This window comes from Cetorhinus maximus, chromosome 15, assembly GCF_964194155.1.
Source record: "Cetorhinus maximus chromosome 15, sCetMax3.hap1.1, whole genome shotgun sequence".
Lineage (NCBI taxonomy): Eukaryota > Metazoa > Chordata > Chondrichthyes > Lamniformes > Cetorhinidae > Cetorhinus > Cetorhinus maximus.
Genome location: NC_135893.1, coordinates 15,324,141 through 15,342,482, shown reverse-complemented (window position 1 = coordinate 15,342,482; position 18,342 = coordinate 15,324,141). Strand labels below are relative to the sequence as shown.

At 44.4% G+C, this 18,342-nt stretch overlaps 1 protein-coding gene across 1 annotated transcript in view; it reads right to left on the bottom strand.

Moving 5' to 3' along the window:
* Window positions 1-14,593, bottom strand: part of plch2a (phospholipase C, eta 2a) — a 158,153-nt gene extending 143,560 nt beyond the window's left edge. The window contains exons 1-2 of the mRNA XM_078557950.1: window positions 14,273-14,593; window positions 5,667-5,813 (exon numbers count right to left, since the gene is read on the bottom strand). Coding sequence (XP_078414076.1) covers window positions 5,667-5,813; window positions 14,273-14,399 — 274 coding nt within the window. The 5' untranslated portion in view covers window positions 14,400-14,593. The remainder of the gene's footprint in view (window positions 1-5,666; window positions 5,814-14,272) is intronic.
* Between the last annotated feature and the right edge of the window lie 3,749 nt (window positions 14,594-18,342).

The following is an 18,342-nucleotide window of genomic DNA, read 5'->3' as shown; positions in this document are numbered from 1 at the left end:
GTTTACCAGCTTTGTAGAATTTACCCTAATTCTGCCCAGCTAGCTACTTGCCACTTTGGATTATTCCTATTGTTTAAGGTTCTCTCCTTTCTCCCAATTAAAAGTCCCCCATAGATCTTGCACATTCCTTCTATTTCTGACCATCCTTCAACCCCTGTCCTGTATCAAGTATCAATGGCTTCAGTTCATCCTTACTGACTGTCCAGATCATAACAACTCACTGTGTAAGAAAAGTTTTTCTCATCTCCCCTCTCGTTCTTTTGCCAATTACCTGATATCTGTGTCCTTTGGTTACTGACCTTTCCTACCAGTGGAAACAATTTCTCCTTACCTAATCTAACAAAACCCCTCATAATTTTTATCACCTCTTCTAAATCTCCTCTTAACTTTCTCTGCTTTAAGGAGAACAATCCTAGCTTCTCTAATCTTGCCACATAACTGAAGTTCCTCGTCCCTGATATCATTTTAGATTGGAGAAAATTGTCCTATCTTGGAATTCACCGGGACATCAGGGAAAACTTGGAATACAGAGGATGACTTGAAGCCATCTGGTCAATCCAGATTTTTGTACAAATCCAACTGATTCCCACTGAACTTCAGGGAAGGAAACCTGCTGCCCTTTCCCAATCTTACAAATATGTGACTCCAGTCCCACATCAACATGGTTGACTTTTAACTGCCCTCTGAAGTGGCCTAATGAGTCACTCGTTTGTATCAAAGATGAACTGCAGTCATTCATGAAGAAGGCCCATCTCAGGGCCACTGGGAATGGGCAATAAACCCATCTCCCAATTCCCAAAAGCCTATTCATCATCTACAAGGCACAAGTCAGGAGTGTGATGGAATACTTTCCACTTGCCCTGATGAGTGCAGTTCCAACAGAAGCTCAACACCACCCAAGATAAAGCAGCCACTTGATCAGCACCCCATCCATTACCTTAAACATTCGCTCCTTCACTACCAGCGCACAGTGGCTGCAGTGTGAACTTTTGCGAGTTGCACTGTAGCAACTTGCCAAGGCACCTTCAACAACACTTTCCAAACCCACAACTTCTGCCTCATAACAGGACAAGGGCAGGAGATGGATGGGATCACCACCACCTGCAAGTTCTCACTCACCATCCTGACTTGGAACCATATCACCGTTCCTTCACTGTTGCTGGATCTAAATCCTGGAACTCCCTTCTTAATAGCACTGTGGATGTACCTGCACTAGATGACTGCATCAGTTTAGCAAGGTGGCTCACCACCACTTTCTCAAGGGCAATAAGGGATGGGCAACAAATGCTGGCCTAACCAGTGACACCCATATCCCTGGAATGAATAAAACAAAAGGGATATGGAGATAGGGTGGGATCAGCCATGATCTTATTGAATGGTGCAGCAGACTTGAGGGGCAGTAAGGCCTATTCCTGCTCTTATTTCTTATGACCCAGGGAGATTTCAAGTGAGAGAGTAAACAGATAGAGCAGAAAGACAAACGTTCCTAAATAAGAAGATATAATTAGTTGGCTCAGTAGGTGTTTATTCTTGAACTGTTCTCTTTATTATCAAGATCAATATTTGTGCTAGGGGAATACCAAGGATCTTGGCTACATAACAAAATGGTGATCAGAAATTAAGTCGTTACTTTAAACAGTTCATGGATAAGCAGGATATTTAATTAAAATGTCCCTCCAAGGAACATCAACTTAGCACCTCCGCTTCAATTAACTTGTTTCACACCCTCAGAACTTGCTGACTCTCCCAGTTCTCCTAATCAAAGTCAGAAAATAGCCTGGGAAAGATGGTGGAATATATGCAGCCAATTCACAAAGCGATGAGGGGCGGGAGCTGTGTCTCTGCTGCAGAGAAAAGCTTTTGAAAAAAATGTAATTGTGTTGGGATACTTCTTTTTAAAAAAAAACTCATTTTAAGAGCAATTTTTATTTTCTATAATTTTGCATTCATCACAATAAGAGGAAGTCATACTTATTGCCCTCAGTCTCAGCATTAAGTGCCTCTATATCCATCAAATCTCTCCAGCTCTCCTCCCCAGTAACGAAATGTAGTTCTCCTTCTATTGCAGAAGAGTACTTTCACAGGATCATAGAATCATACAGCACAGGAAGAGGCCATTTGGCCCATTATGCCTGTGCCAGCTCTCTGAAAGAGCTCTTCAATTAGTTTCATTCCCCCCTCTTTCCCCATAGCTTTGCTTTTTTTTCCTCCCTGTTCAGGTATTTATTGAATTTCCTTTTGAAAGTTACTAATGAATCTGCTTCCATTACCCTTTCAGGCAGTGTATTCCAGATCATGACAAATTGCTGTGTTAAAAAAAAAACAATTCACCTCATCTCGTTCCTGGTACTTTTGCCAATTATTTTAAATCTGTAGCCTTTGGTTATTAACCTTCCTGATAACGGAAACAGCTTCTCCCCATAATGCTACATTTCAACTCTCAACACTAGCTATTTAAAGTCAACTGGGTTAAACCTTCATAAAACTGGAGTGTCATCATTATTGGCAAAAAGAGACTTTCAGTTCTTTTTTATATCTTTTCATTATTCATTCTCAGGATGTGGACATCACTGACCAGGCCCATGTTTATTGGCCTAGTTGCCACAGCTGATTTTCTTGTTCAGCCACTTAAAAGGGCAATTCAGAGTCAACTAGAAAACAGATGAGGGTGTAGGAAATAGAAGGGTTTGCTGATAGTGTTCCATGAAGTAAGATGGGAGGAGGCTCATTTGGTGTGGAAACGAAGTCACCTGTAGGCCCGGACCAGTTAAAGACGGCAGGTTTCCTTCCCTAAATTACTTTCAGTGAACTAGTTGGGTTTTACAGAAATCCGGCAGCTTTGTGGTCATCTTTACGGACACCAGACTTTTATTTCAAGATTTTATAAATTGAATCCGAATCCTCAAATTGCCATGGTGGGATTTTAATCCATATCCTAAGGATAATTAATCCAGGCCTGTGGAATGCAAGCCTAGTCTGTTACCATCCCCGTGTGAGCCCGTGTCAGATTTCAACCTAGGTCTTAGGAGCTAAAGGGCTAGTTTTTCACCCAACACTCACTGCAGCCTCCAGAGGGCACTAATTGGCATTTGCCAAGATAATCCCAATACTGACTGTGTTACATTAATGACAAGGGCTGCTGTGTTCTGTCCCTTTACTAATGCACTAAAACACATGCTTTACTCTTCAGTGTTGCGCACACTCTCATTTCACCTGCCCAACAAATCCCTCAGTAAAAACAAATGGCTCACAAATTACAAATAGCCTTGGTCGGGTTGCATCAAGTCTACAACGTAGAATTTAGAGCACAGAAACAGGTCGTTTAGCCTAGCTGATCTATGCGAGAGTTTATGCTCCAAATGAGCCTCCTTCCACCTTGCTTCATGGAGCGCTATCAGCAAGCTTTCTATTTCCTACACCCTCATCTCTTTATCTGGTTTCCCCTTAAATATATCTATGCTATTCACCTCAACTACTCCTCGTGGTAGCGAGTTCCACATTCTCACATTCCCTGGATAAAAAGGTTTCTCCTGAATTTCCTATTAGCTTTATTAGCGACTATGTTAGATTTATGTCCCCTGGTTTTACAATCTCCTACAGGTGAAAATAACATTTTAAAGAGAAAGGGGTTTGATGGAGTCAACCTTTAAAGTTTAAAGATTACTAGTTACAAATCAGACTTCAGTCACCAGATTTCAAATCATGATTTCCTTATCTCATCGCTGCTCCTGAGCTGCCAACAATGCGAAGGAAGGACCAGCTCAATGAGGCAGGAGCCTGGCCATTTACTTTGTGCTCTGCACTCTGTCACGTTCCTTAAAATCCGTCTCTTTAACCAAGCTTTTGGTCACCCATCTGAATATTTCCTTATGTGGCTGAGTGTCAAACTTTGTCTGATTTACGCTCCTGTGAAGCACCTTGGGATATTTTATAACATTAAAGCTGCTATGTAAATGCAAGTTGTTGTTGTTCAGCTGGATTGAAATGCTGAGAGTGAGAGATTTTGTTCCTATCACTCGTTATGTAATTTTCAATTTTCTCAGCGCATTATTTAATGACACATTTGGAGCACTTCCCAGATGTGATAACCAGGCTTTTTTTGGTAAATCTGCTGAAGGATAAACCCTAGATTATGATTCTGCAGAATGATTACACAGAGTAGTCACTGGACCTGCTTACCAAATAACGGTGAATAAACTGACAGTAGACCTTCTGGTGGGCACTTTTAAACAAATAAATTAAAGCATGTATTATAATCATCCTTCAAATCCTTTTTGGAATGTCAATCTCATGAATTTATAATTTTTGCTGCTGCAAATATCTTTTTGGTGTCTCTTCCCTTCATTTGCATTTGTTTTTATTATTGAATTTCTTGATTTGCCATAAACACAGGTGAAGTCTGTGGTTCAGTGGGCAGCAACCTCACCTCTGATTGGAAGGTTGTAAGTTCAAGTCCCACTCCAGAAACCTGAGCTCAAAACTTTAGGCTGACACTCCAGTGCAGTACTGAGGGAGTGCTGCAGAGTTGGAGGTGCTGTCTTTCAGATGTGACGATAAACTCCTTCAACCCTCTCAGGTGGGCATCAAAGATTTCATGGTGCTATTTCATAGCAGAGAGGGGGACCTCTCCCACAGTATCCCTCAATCAACATCACTAAAACTGATTACCTGGTCATTTTGCATATTGCAGTTTGTAAGAATGGTCTTTTTCTGTGCTCCACATGCTATATAGAGGGTGCCCTGTACCCTGCTGTGGCTTGCCAAACTTACTTTGACAACACATCTGAAATCCACAGCCTCTACCATCAAGATCACAAGCAGCATGGGAACACCATCATCTGCAAATTCCCCTTCAAGACACAGACCAGCCCGACACAGACATATAATCAATGTTGCTGGTCCAATATTCTAGTGCTCCACAGCTAACAGCACTATGCGAGCAGTTAGACTCCAGTGGTTCATGGAGAAGGTCCACCATCATCTCATGACACCCAGGGGTGACCGATTAATGCAGCCTTCCCAGTGCCGCCCACATCCCAAGAATGAATAAAGTGAAAGGCAGTGAGATGTATATCAGCTGCTGTGACTCCATATGCCCCAATGTCTATGGAGCAACTACAAACTGAAGTTTCATCACCTCTCATTTTAATTTTTATAGATGGATTTTGCCCACTTTATATCAAAAGGTATTTTACATTGCAGAACTTCACTGGCTACGAGTTATAAAATGCCACCCGAGGACAAATTGCATGCACTTGTGCAATTTCTATCTATGAATAATTAAACCTGTAATTAGAGAGTCTGATTAGCAGGATCCTATAAAATGCATACGCTCAAAGCATGGCAGAGCACTGTTTCAGCATCATTTCCCAGGCCCCCAAGGCAGGCACCAGGCACCCTTGTCCCCCTAAAAAAAAATGGGAGACTTTCTCTTACCCTCTGTACCAAATTTATGCTGGATTATAGCCTCAGTGCCCCAAGTCAGTGACCATTCTTTGTGACTAACTGGTCATTTGTTGGCTGTCAGGTCACTTTGGGACATTTCAAGCGTTTGATCGGTGCTACATAAATATAAGTTGTTGTTGACATCCTGAGGATGTGGTTGGCGCTATATGACCGCAAGTTCCTGCTTTAACTGGAGCTCGTGTAATGATGTCCTCACTTACTTTTGGCTTTCTCGTTTTTCCTGGATGGCCGCCACCTGATACAGGTTTTGTGTTCGTCCAGGTAGTAGAAGCGAACTAGGCCCTTGGAGCTTCCTCTCAGCTTCACCATCTGGGTCCCGGACTGCATCAAGCTCATACATCGTTCCACTGCAGAGAGAAGGGGGCAAAGAGAGAGAACATCAGTGCACAGGGTATCAGCTCAGCTCTGCTGGTTGCAAACAGCCCTCCTGCCCATATAGCACATAGAGTCATATGGCACAGCAGAAGGCCATTTGGCCCATCATGCCTTTCCCGTTCTTGATCAATAATTTCAAAAGGAAATTGGATGGGTACTTGAAGGAATTAAATTTTCATGGCCTGGGAGGGTAGAACAGGGGATTGCTCCACTGAGAGCCAGCATAGACTCGATGGGCCAAATGGCTTCCTTCTGTGCCATAAATGACTCTAAGACTCTTTAAAAGAGTTATCCCTCCCTGCTGTCTCCAGCAATTGTGACCTTTACAAGTGCTTATTCAATTCCCTTTTCAAAGTTATTTTTCAATCTGCCTTTGTAACCCTTTCAGGCAGCGCATTCCAGATCATAACAACTCACTTTGTGAAAAATATCTCCTCCCCGCCCCTTCTGGCCCCTGAAACTCCTGCCAGTCAGAAGACATTCTTGGAATTGAGAATTCCACCATCTAATGCTCTGAAGTTAAACTTTAGCATCGCGACACTTGGGTTTTCCAAGCTTTTGTGCACACGAAGTTTATGCAAAAAATAACATTGAATGGACAGGTTTTGTACTGTGGGCTCGTTCCAACCAGTCCCGCCTGCCTGAAGACAGATTCAATCACAACGACTGTCCAATCTTCAGTGCTGGAAAGTAAAACCAGGCACCAATCCCGTCACGTCAGCTTCCTGCTGGATGAGTTAAGTTATCACGGGCTAACAAAGCCATAAAAGTGCAAATGGAGCACTGGCTTTCATTTCCAGGCAGATGGGATTGAAAAGCAGAGAAGTTATGTTAAACTTGTATACAGTCCTAGGGCGGGATTTTCTGGGTGGAAATTCCCGCCCAAAATCAACGAACCTTCTGCTGGTCCGTCAAATTATCCATCACACCCACGACGAGTGGGACCAGAAAATCCCGTCCCTGGTTAGACCACACTTGGAGCACCGCGCATGGCTCTGGTCATTGTATTTATGGGGAGACTGTTGCGTAGTTACGTAGTGGTAATATCACTGGACTAGTAATCCAGAGGCCCAGAGTTCAAATCCCACCATGGCAGCTGGTGGAATTTGAATTCAATTAATAAATCCTGGGGTAAATAAAGCCAGTACCAGAAATGGAGACTATAAAACTATCACCGATTGTTGTAAAAACCCATTTGGTTCACTAACCCTTATTTACTCCATCATTAATTGCCCACTTAAGGGCCTGAATTGGCAGAGGGGGCAAGAAGGCCATCCACAAGCAGCTCACCACCACCTTCTCAAGGGCAACTAGGGATGGGCAAAAAATGCTGGCCCAGCCAGTGAAGCCCATATCCCATGAATGAATGAAAAGAAGCATCCCTGATTAAATACCACCCAACCACCAACACACCTTGGTGGAGGGCATTAAATTCTGCCTGAGAAAGCTGAGGGATGACCTGAAAGAAGGCTTTGAAATTGTGAAGGGATTTAATAGGTTAGATGTAGAGAAAATGCTTTGACTTGTGAAGGAATAGAAAACAAAGAGCCATACATATAAGGTAGTCATTAAAAACTCTGTCATGGATCCGATGGGCCGAATGGTCTGTTTCTGGGCTGTGCTGTGTAATTCTACGTAAAATGGCATGTATGTAACGGATGAGAGGACAGCCTGGGATAGAAGTTCCTTCCACTCTGTTCCCAATGGGAGCTGCTCAAAGCAAAGAGGAACTGGTTAGTGCCTTAGCCCCCTGGTGACCAGTTCCAAGAGGGAGCTGTGGGTGGGTGAGGTGGGAGGCACTCATGCACTTGTTGTCTGAGTGAGCAAAGAAAGGGGCATCGAACAAATAGGGGTAAAGGCACCCAAGTGCCCTATGACGGAAGATTGGGTTAAAAGATTTGTATTTTAGCTGATGTCATAATCTTCCTAACAATAAAAAGTTCCCTTGACTGACCAATGAATTGAAAACAGCCTTTGGCCCAAAGGCCACTTGACTTGTTGCTGATTTATTGATCAATTATATCATTAGTTATTAATGATCATTTTATTGCAGAGTTTCTCATGGAGCTGAGTTCAGGATCAGAGTGATTTGCTGTTTGGATTGAGTTACTTGTTAAAGTTCCCCAGCTGATGGATGATGCCCTGTATACCTGCCACGGCTCACCGCAGTTGGTTCTATGTTGGCTGGATTGGGTCAAACAGCGAAGAATGGAAATGTTCCATTCGATCCCTGTGAGGCCAATCTCCATCCAGTTCCTCTGTGGTCAGACCTTCAAGGGGACTGGTACCCTGGCCTGCCATCAGAGGACGTAGGCCCCTCTAGGCCTGGCACAGAAGTAGCCTCCGGGACTCCTGAAGTAGACTGTGTGCATCCCACATACCCACTGGGCCTATATCTTGGAACTTCCTTTCCCTAAGCCACCCAGTGGGAGCATCTTCACCACACAGATTCCAGCAGTTCAAGGAGGGAGGCCAACTACCCTCTATATCAGGAGACCATTCCAAGCTGTAGATATATCAGGGAATAATCACAGTTGGTTTGGATCCCAGGGGCAACAGAACATGGCCACCTTAGGAGTAGGTTTGGCCCTAGTAGATGCTGGGGGTTAATGGCTATCTATCGATTTATCATTAAGCAGTTAATGATTGGCAGTGTAGTAGGTCAGGTAATAATCATTAAAAATCTGCACGAGATACTGATCAGAACATTCCAACATAACCCACACAGAAGGTCTTTCAACAATGGCAGAGCTGTGAATGTTAGACAGATGTTAGAAGAAAGATTTATGATTGAATAGGGGAACAGATGGAATGTGTGAGTCTGCCTCTCTTTATGTCTGTCTCTCTTTGCATGACAAAAAGTAATGTTCACATGATGCATGTGAATTTCTGTGTAATGTTTGTCTCTATGTTCTCTGTATGCACTGTAATATTTGTCTGTGTGTTTCTATGAGTGGGTGTCATGTCTGTATGAGTATTGCCCGTACAAGTGCGATTGTCTGCAACATCTGTAGCGTGAGTAACACCTGTGTATGTGTAATGTGGAAATGCTTGAGTGTGTAAAATCTGTAGTGTGGGTAATTGATGCGAGTGTAATTTGTGTATGTGTAATGTCAGTACATGTCAGAAATTACTGTACGTGCGAGTGTGCTTGTAAAGACTGTGCATGTAATGAATGCATGCTTTACAGAGATAATTATTCAAATAAGACAAGGTGATTTTACCTGCATTAGATTTCAGGAAAGGGGTCTACATTTCTGGTCACATTGTTTTAAACGGGCAGGTACTGTAGGGGAAGGACACTGATGCACTAATCTACCCAACACGGATCAATACATTCGTGTTGCTTAGTGCCAATGACCCTGTCAGAGCCACGTGTCAGAACTGACAGTCAGCTTCACTGTAAATACAGCAACAGTGACTGAGATTGAGGCGATTTTAACATCATGATTCATGAACACAGATCATTTTTACCCAGTTTCCTCTTTCCTATTTTTAAGAAACTCCTGTAGATTACTGATTTAATAGGAAGACAGGATGCAGGAATTGCAGTGCACCCTTAAAGCAATATAATCGATGTGTTGGACAGTGCAGGGGGAAAGAAACAACTCTTTTTTTTAGAAGTGTGTTACCCAGGAGATAGTCGATATGGGGTCTGCGGAAAATGGAGGGAAAGGGGCTCAGGAGAAGTTTCCAGAATTCATAACACCATCTGCATTGATGGCAGAAAGAGGGGAGCTTTCACCTGCAATATCCCAGTTTGTGCATTTCACTGTAACAGCCCAATCTCTTCCTCATGCCACTTACTGCGATGAGCAGAGGAAGATGCTGGATTCAGGCAGCCTGCATAGTTTCTGCACTTTATGCTCATGTACATCGATGTTTAATGTTGCTCAGTTCAGCCAACACTAAGGTAAATAATTGAAGAGTATATTCTGATGGTACAAATTGCTCTCAAATTAAACTCTAGCAACTCAATGTTTGAATATGTTAATAATTAACACCATGAGCTCATTAAAGCTGGATTCTATGCCTGGAAATTAGCTCCTTTTAATGTTTTATTTGAGGGGGGGCTGGAATTGTGTTTAGTCACTGAACTCCATAATTAACTCTTTCCAAAAACAAGAGCTTAGAGACCTCAATGGGTGGTTGGGCTGGAGGAGGTTATAGAGATAGAGATAGAGAGAGTGCGGGCATGGAGAGATTTTGAAAACAAGGGTGTATTTTAAAACTGGAGCCAGAGACCACAGGTGAACTCAGTGTGTGTTAGGATACAGGCAGCAGAGGTTTAGATAGCTCAATATTATGGAGGGTGGAATATGGCAGGCTGGACGTGGCCAGGATAGCACTGGAAGCACTCAACAAGTCTGGAGGGTGCCGAGTGCGTGTGCGGTTCAGTAGCAGATGGGCTGAGGCAGGGTCCGATACAGGTGATGTTACGATGTCACACAGGGAAAACAGGCACTGGGAGAGTTAGGTACGATGACTAGAAGCAATTAAAAAGCCAGGCTGTGAGGAGTTTCCAAAGCCAGGGAGGGAAGAAACAAGGAGGGGGTGTCAGTGAGGAGCTCAGGGAGATGGGGCAGGAGCACTGGAAGACAGAGAGAGGGAATGGAGGTCAGAGGTGGACTGAAGGTTGCGGGGAAGGCCTCCAGGCTGCAGGAGGTAGTAGAGCTTGGAGGAATGAGCCCACAGAGGTGTTTATAAAGGAGGGCAAGCAATTTGAATTTGGTGAAATTGGAGTCGGGTTTAACGGGGGATCAGTGAGGGTGAGGGTGATTATACACCAGCGCTGCTCACAATGGGGAACACAGTAGGTGAAAATAAAACTCCCCTTGGAGGGCAATTGCACAGTGTACTCAAACATCGATACAGCATCCTAGAGCAGCAGACATAGGCTCAGGCATGTTGGAGAGTTTCTGATCTCAAGTTGATGACCAAAGGGATGACTGAACAGGCTGGGCCTCTTTTCTCTAGAAAAGAGGAGGCTGAGGGGGTGACCTGATAGAACTTGTCAAAAGTTCTGAAGAATTTGATTGAATAGATGTAGAGAAGATGTTTCCATTTGTGTATGAATCCAAAACTAAGGGCCTTAAAAATAAGACAGACACTCATAATACAATAGGGAATTCAGGAGAAACCCCTTTACACACATGGAAAAGTGAGGATGTGGAACTCGCTACCAGAGTGAGGACTTGAGGCACCTGCTAGTTTGGCAGCATTTAAGAGGAACCTAAATGAGTATATAAGGGAGAAAGGAATTGAGGGATATGTTGATGGGGTGAGATTAAGTAGGGCTGGGAGGAGGTTTATGTGCAGTATGAATTTTGGATTAGACATGTTAGACCAAAAGGCCAGATTCTGTGCTGTAAATTCTATACAATTCTATGTAGAGGCTGGTGAGTGAAAATTGGAGGATGAAGGTGGTGTGGAGTTAACCCAAGCACTCTCAACAAAATCTTTAATACGTTGATTAGAATGATGCTGCTGGCCAGTCATTTGGTAACAGCTGTGGCTCAGTGAAAGCTCTCTCAGAACATTGTGGGTTCAAGTCCCACACAAAAGGCTTGAGCAAATAATCTAGGCCAGCGCTTCAGTGCAGTACTGAGGCAGTGCTGCACTGTCGGAGGGTCAGTACTGAGGCAGTACTGCACTGTCAGAGGGTCAGTACTGAGGCAGTGCTGCACTGTCAGAGGGTCAGTACTGAGGCAGTGCTGCACTGTCGGAGGGTCAGTACTGAGGCAGTGCTGCACTGTCAGAGGGTCAGTACTGAGGCAGTGCTGCACTGTCGGAGGGTCAGTACTGAGATAGTGCTGCACTGTCAGAGAGTCAGTACTGAAGCAGTGCTGCACTGTTGGAGAGTCAGTACTGAGGGAGTGCTGCACTGTCGGAGAGTCAGTACCGAGGGAGTGCTGGACTGTCGAAGAGTCAGTACTGAGGCAGTGCTGCACTGTTAGAGGGTCAGTACTGAGGCAGTGCTGCACTGTCAGAGGGTCAGTACTGAGGCAGTGCTGCACTGTTGGAAATGCATTTTTCAGATGAGACACAGTAAACCAAGGCTCAGTCTGAACTCTCAGGTGGACGTCAAAGATCCCATGGTACTGTTCAAAGAAGAGCAAGGGAGATCCCCATTATCCTCGGCAAATATTTATCCCTAAACTGAACATAGAATATATGGTCCTTTAAGAAGATAAGAAATAGAAGCAGATAAAGGGCATACCTGCTCTGCCATTTAATAAAATACTGGATAAATGTCTACATCAACTTTACTTTCCCAGACTATCCCCACATCCATTGATTCCCTTGGTGTCCAAAATCTATTGATCTCAGACTTGAATATACTCAATGGCAGAGCGTCCACACTCCTCTGGAGTTGACAATTCCAAAGATTCACAACCCTGCGAGTGAAGACATTTCTCCTCATTTCAGTCCTAAATTACTGACCCCTCATCCTGACACTGTGCCCCCCTGTTCTCGATTTTCCAATCAGGGGAAACAGCCTCTCAGTGTCAACCCTCTAAGAATTTATTATGTATGAATGAGTTTATCTTATTGCTGATTGTGGGACCTTGCTGTGCACAATTGGCTGCTGCATTCATACAACAGTGTCTGCACTTTCAAAGCGATTTCGTTATCCTTAAAGCACCCAAGATTACGAAAGGTGCTGTATAAATACAAATCAATCTCTCTTTCCCTGCTCCCCTAATCCTGCAGCAGTTCAATGGCATCCTTTCATGCAGCAAAACACCTGAAGGCATATAAGACGAGAGAGATAGTGAATGAAAATGGAAGTGAGAGGCACAGGACAGAGACTTGGAGAAAATGAGATGAATGGAGCGAGAAAATCATGATAAAGAGGAACAGTTTGAGAGGATCAGCTAGAAAGGAATAGGAATAAAGAGAAGAGGCTACAGAGAGAATTCGAAATGAGGTCAGGAACCAATGGTGTCAGAGAGTCAGAGAGATAAAAGACAGAGGGAGAAACAGGGAGAGGGAGGGGGGAGAGAGAGAGAAAAAGAGAGAGACAGACAGAGACAGAGAGAGAGAGAAACAGGGAGAGGGAGAGAGAATGAGAGACAGAGACAGTGAGGGAGAGAGAGAGATAGCTAGAGACAGTGAGAGAGAGACGGTGAGAGAGAGAGAGAGACACACACAGTGAGAGAGAGAGAGATAGAGAAAGTGAGAGAGAGAGATGGAGACAGTGAGAGAGAGACAGTGAGAGAAATAGACAGAGACAGTGAGAGAGAGAGAGAGGTAGACAGAGACAGTGAGAGAGAGAGACAGTGAGAGAGAGAGACAGTGAGAGCGAGGTAGACAGAGACAGTGTGTGTGAGAGAGAGAGAGAGATAAAGAGAGAGAGAGACAGAGAGAGAGAGATAGGCAGAGACAGTGTGAGAGAGAAAGAGGGAGATTGACAGAGAGAGAGACAGTGAGAGAGAGATAGACAGTGTGAGAGAGAGAGAGAGAGATAAACAGAGACAGTGAGAGAGAGACATATCCATAAAGAGGGAGAGACTGAGAGAATAAAAGAGCAAAGAGTAAAATTTGCCAAGCCATCTATTTTGTTTTGGACTAAGATTCTCACAGGCTGATCCAACTGATTACAATAACCATTAACAACAGGATTAAGCTATTGCCTGTGTAATTAAATGATTCATTTGGGGGCCATCGAGTGTCTTGCTGGTTTACCCTACTAAATCTGTTTGTTGCCTCATATGAAAGCGATCTGGCATTATACTTAGTCAAGAACTACATTAGCATTGAGCTAACACCTCAAAAAGACTCTTCCTTAAAGTGAGAATTCATCAGGGAGAGATATCAATGGGTTAATGGAATTGTCTCCCTCTCCCACTGGACACAGGTATCCCAGACAGGATTCATTCCTTATTCCAAAACTTGTGCTTTTAAACCCAACTGTGGCCTCAGTTAACTCTTAATTTCTTTCAGCATTTCTCCAGAAACTTGAACATGGTCGACACTTCCAGTGCAGTGCTGAAGGGGTGCTGCATTGACAGAGGTGCCTTCTTTCAGATGGGATGTTAAACCAAGGCCACATCTGCCTTCTCGGGTGGAAGTAAAAGATCCCATGGCACTAGTTCAAAGGATAGCAGGGGAGTTATCCCGGTGTCCTGTCCAATATTCATTCCTCAACCAACATCACAAGAACAGGCTACCTGGTCAATACCGCATTGTTGTTTGTGGGAGCTTGCTGTGCACAAATTAGCTGCCACATTCCTGCCTTCCAATAGTGACTACACTTCAAAATTACTTCCTTGACTGTAAAACACTTTGGGATGTCCTGAAGTTGTGAAAAATGCTATAGAAATGCAAGTCTTTCTTTCTCTCTCTTTCACACATTCTCTCTCTCTCCCCCTTTCTCCTCCATAAAAATCTACACCTGAGTGAGCAAGTGACACTCCATCCAACCTACCAAACTGTCCCAATCTCCAAGTGGCCGGTGTCACGATGCTGCCCCCAATCCAGAAGAAATCCTCGGCGAGGCGATAAATGGAGGGTTGATTCCGAGCTGCCAGGTTCTGGGATTTGGCGAAGCTCATCTTCACCACCTTCCACGATTCTCCTCTGGTTCCTTACTCAGGTTTTAATAGAGAAGGTCGAATGCAGAATTGCTAAATGTTCTCTCCGCTGTGTTCCTGATCTTATTCAGCGATTCTGGCCTGGATTCCCTGCGATCCTGAAATTCCTCATGCGGAGTGCCTCCTTTAGGAGCACTAGCCCATTGCATCCTCGGTCCGTCCATTATCGGCTTCTCGATCCGTGCTCATGCTCGGCCATTTAATCCAGCTCATTCCCAGACAATAACACTCCCCGAACCCTTTCCAAACTCTGTCTCCCTCACCCTCCCCAACAAAAAGACACTGGACAATCCTTTCACAGGATCTTCCTGGCTGAAGGTCCAAGGCAGATCTCGCTGGGTCTGCTGCACTGTTTACAAAGCCTTGACCGAGAATGCAAGCGGAATCGGACCTGTTGTGGACGTGTGTGTCAGGGATCCCTCAGATCACAGCAGCTTTCCTCTGTGACTGGTGCTGACGACACAGCCACTAACCACAGGGACTCATGTCCCGAAAGAGACCAAATCGGCTTCAGTCTGTAATCCAAATCTGTCGACTTGTACAGAGGCAACAGTTTCTATGCAGCAGCAGTTTGAGCCCCAGCAGGCAGGTGGGAAAGAGGCAGGATTATCCTCCCTCTAAGACCCCCTCTCCCACACAGCACCATTTTAAATCAAAGGCAGGTCCCCTCCATAAACCATATGGCTCCAGACCAGCCAAAGCCTCTCCCAGCCCATCGAAACACCCCGATGTCAGTGGACAGAATCCGGACCTTAACTCCTTCTCCTTCTCTCAGTGTCTGCGTGCAGTGTTAACAAGAGGCACACACAGGTAATCCCTTGTCTAATCCTCCGGGGACACAGTTACATGAACAGACACAGCCATCCGACTGCCCCCTCCTCCCTTCCATCGTCCCCTCCCTGCTCCTCAACGCAGCTTCCAAACACCTGGGCATGCTCAGAGTGCCTGCTGTTTAATATTTTAAACAGAAGATATTCACTTCCTGGGCATCGGGCAACACAAAGATCGAATTGCATTCACTTTGATGCCAGGTTCAAAGCGTGCCAGCTTTACAATTCCCTTCCCATTGGCTGCTTTGATCAATTGTTCTTGGCCATCTATGGACACTCGTACAGAATAGCCAATAAAACAAAAGATCCTATAAAAATGACCCACAACAATATTCCACAATATCCTATAATTATCTACATATTAATACTCTGAAGTAATACTCCTACAATTTCCTATAACAATGCCCTATAAATATACCTTAAATAAATACCCTATAACAATTCCCTACAATAATAACCCATAATAATGCCCATAACAAAACCCTAGAGTTACATCTGGTAACATTACTCTATAATATCTTCTCAAGGGCAATTGAAGTTGGACAATAAATGTTGCCCTTGCTAGCAATGTTCACATTCCATGAACAAACATTAAAAATCCCTTAATATTCTATAATAATATGCTATAAAATCAAAGCGTAATAAAACCCTATTCAACACCCTACCACACCAGTCATTCTTTTTCTCATTCATTCCCTGAAAGGAGAAGTGTGTGTGTTAATGGTGAAAGAGCACTGACTCCTCAGGTCACAAAGCTGGACAGGCCTCAGCCAGAGGTTGAGAAACAGGTAGAGCAGCAGTTTTCACTCTGTCTCTTCCCACAAACTCTCCCTGAACCCAGAACAAACAATAGTAGCATGACAGAGAGCACACTCTTGTGCCTAAGCCAAGCAGCCGTCACACTTCTGAAGTCACACCTCAAACAGAAAGCCTGGTTATTCTGATCTAGAGCTGCAAATTACAATCTGCCTACTTCCCTTACCGCAGAATCTTACAGGGTAGAAGTGGACCATTCGGCCCATCTTGTCTGTGTTGGGTCTTTGAGAAAGCTATCTGCACTTCTCCCTGTGGCCTTACAAAGTTTTACTTTTCAAGTATTTATCCTCTTCCCTTTTGAAACTTACTATTGAATCTGCAGCCAACATCCTTCCAGGCAGCACATTCCAGATCATAACCCATTCATGAAACAGCTCTCTTCATTTCTCCTCCTGGCTCTTTTGTTAATTATCTTAAATATTATCATCAACAGCTTTCAATTTCTAAAATATCAGTTAGATTTAATGATTGAAAGCAGCACACCAGACACTTGAGCACAACATCTAGGCTGACATTCCGGTGTAATATTAAGTTTGGGGGGGGTGGAGGGGGCTGCACTGTTGGAGATGCCGTCTTTCAGGTGAGACATAAACCTGCCCTCTCAGGTGGATGTAAAAGATGCCAGGACATTATTTGAAGGGTGGGCGAGTTTGCCCTGGCTTCCTGATCAATACTGATTCTTCAGGGGGGAAAAAGAAAAATCAGGCTGTTTATATCATTTGCTTGTGGGATCTTGCTGTGCACAAATTGGCTGCCGCATTTCCTACATTACAACAGCGACTACACTTCAAAAAGTGCTTCATTGGCCGTGAAGCTCCTATGGGGACGTCCTGAGGTGTTGAAAGGCGCTATACAGCAACGCAAGTTGTTGTTGTATAAATGCAAGTTCTTGCTTCTCGCTCACAGGCTCCTAATCGGTGAGGGCAAAAATAACCCAATGTGTCTGGGCCGTCTCAGTAGCAGAGCCCCAGCTGCTGTGGCTGTGTAGACGGACCTGGGTTACGAGGAAAGGATTGCTTCTAAGCCGATTACTGCAGCAGGGAGCCAAAATAAAAGTGACACGTGGAGACAGCAAAGGGAAAGGACAAGCAAAGCGATTGGAAGGAACAAAGCGACCGTCAGCATTTCCTCATCGGGGGCAATTTCTGACTACCCGCGGATGGGGGGAGGGACATTTGAAGTGACTCTGAACAATAAGGTGCTCACACAGAGTTTATTAAAACATTTCTTTCATCCAGTTTGACAGAGGTCAGCCAGATTCCAGGCTGGGCCAGCAGGTTAAAAACATTGACCGTTAGAATGGACAGGATTAGCAGCCCACTCCACTCCCTCGTCCGTCCACTGCAACACTATTTCTTCAAGAGACATTCATATCATTGTAGTGGTCCAGATGCTTCGTCTAATAACACAATCCTCATCCCACCCTCCAACTTCTTCTCAATTATGACTTTCCGCAAAAATTGTCCTGCTTCTCTGAGGTTTCCGCTCTTATGCCTTTCAAGATCCAGATATACTGCCCACCCCACACTTCATCCTTCTCATACACTCACCATGTTGAAGGAAGCCTCAAACAATCTCTTAAAACTAATCATTCTCCCCCAGGGCCTCCATACAACAACTGCTCACTTCTGCCGTCCTCCTGAAATCTACAGACTTTAAAGATTAAAATGGTGTCATGCAACCACAACTGTCTGACTTCTCCTATCTCGATGCTGACTCTTTGTAATCCAGCTGTTGCCCTGTACCCACAGGACTTAACTCTTCCCCATAGTTTCAATAGGGGGCGCTCCTTTAAGCTTAATTGTCAGGTAGGATAGAAGGAACTTTACTCTGTACAAGATCTGGGAGTGTTTGATGGAACAATGTAGAAGGAGCTTTACTCTGCATATAACACTGAGCAGTACCTGCCCCGGGAGTGTTTGATGGGGACAGTGTAGAGGGAGATTTACCCTGTATCTAACCCCGTGCTGTACCTGTCCTGGGAGTGTTTGATGGGGACAGTGTAGAGGGAGATTTACCCTGTATCTAACCCTGTGCTGTACCTGTCCTGGGAGTGTTTGATGGGGACAGTGTAGAGGGAATTTTACTCTGTATCTAACCCCGTGCTGTACCTGTCCTGGGAGTGTTTGATGGGGACAGTGTAGAGGGAGATTTACTCTGTATCTAACCCCGTGCTGTACCTGTCCTGGGAGTGTTTGATGGGGACAGTGTAGAGGGAGCTTTACTCTGTATCTAACCCTGTACTGTACCTGTCCTGG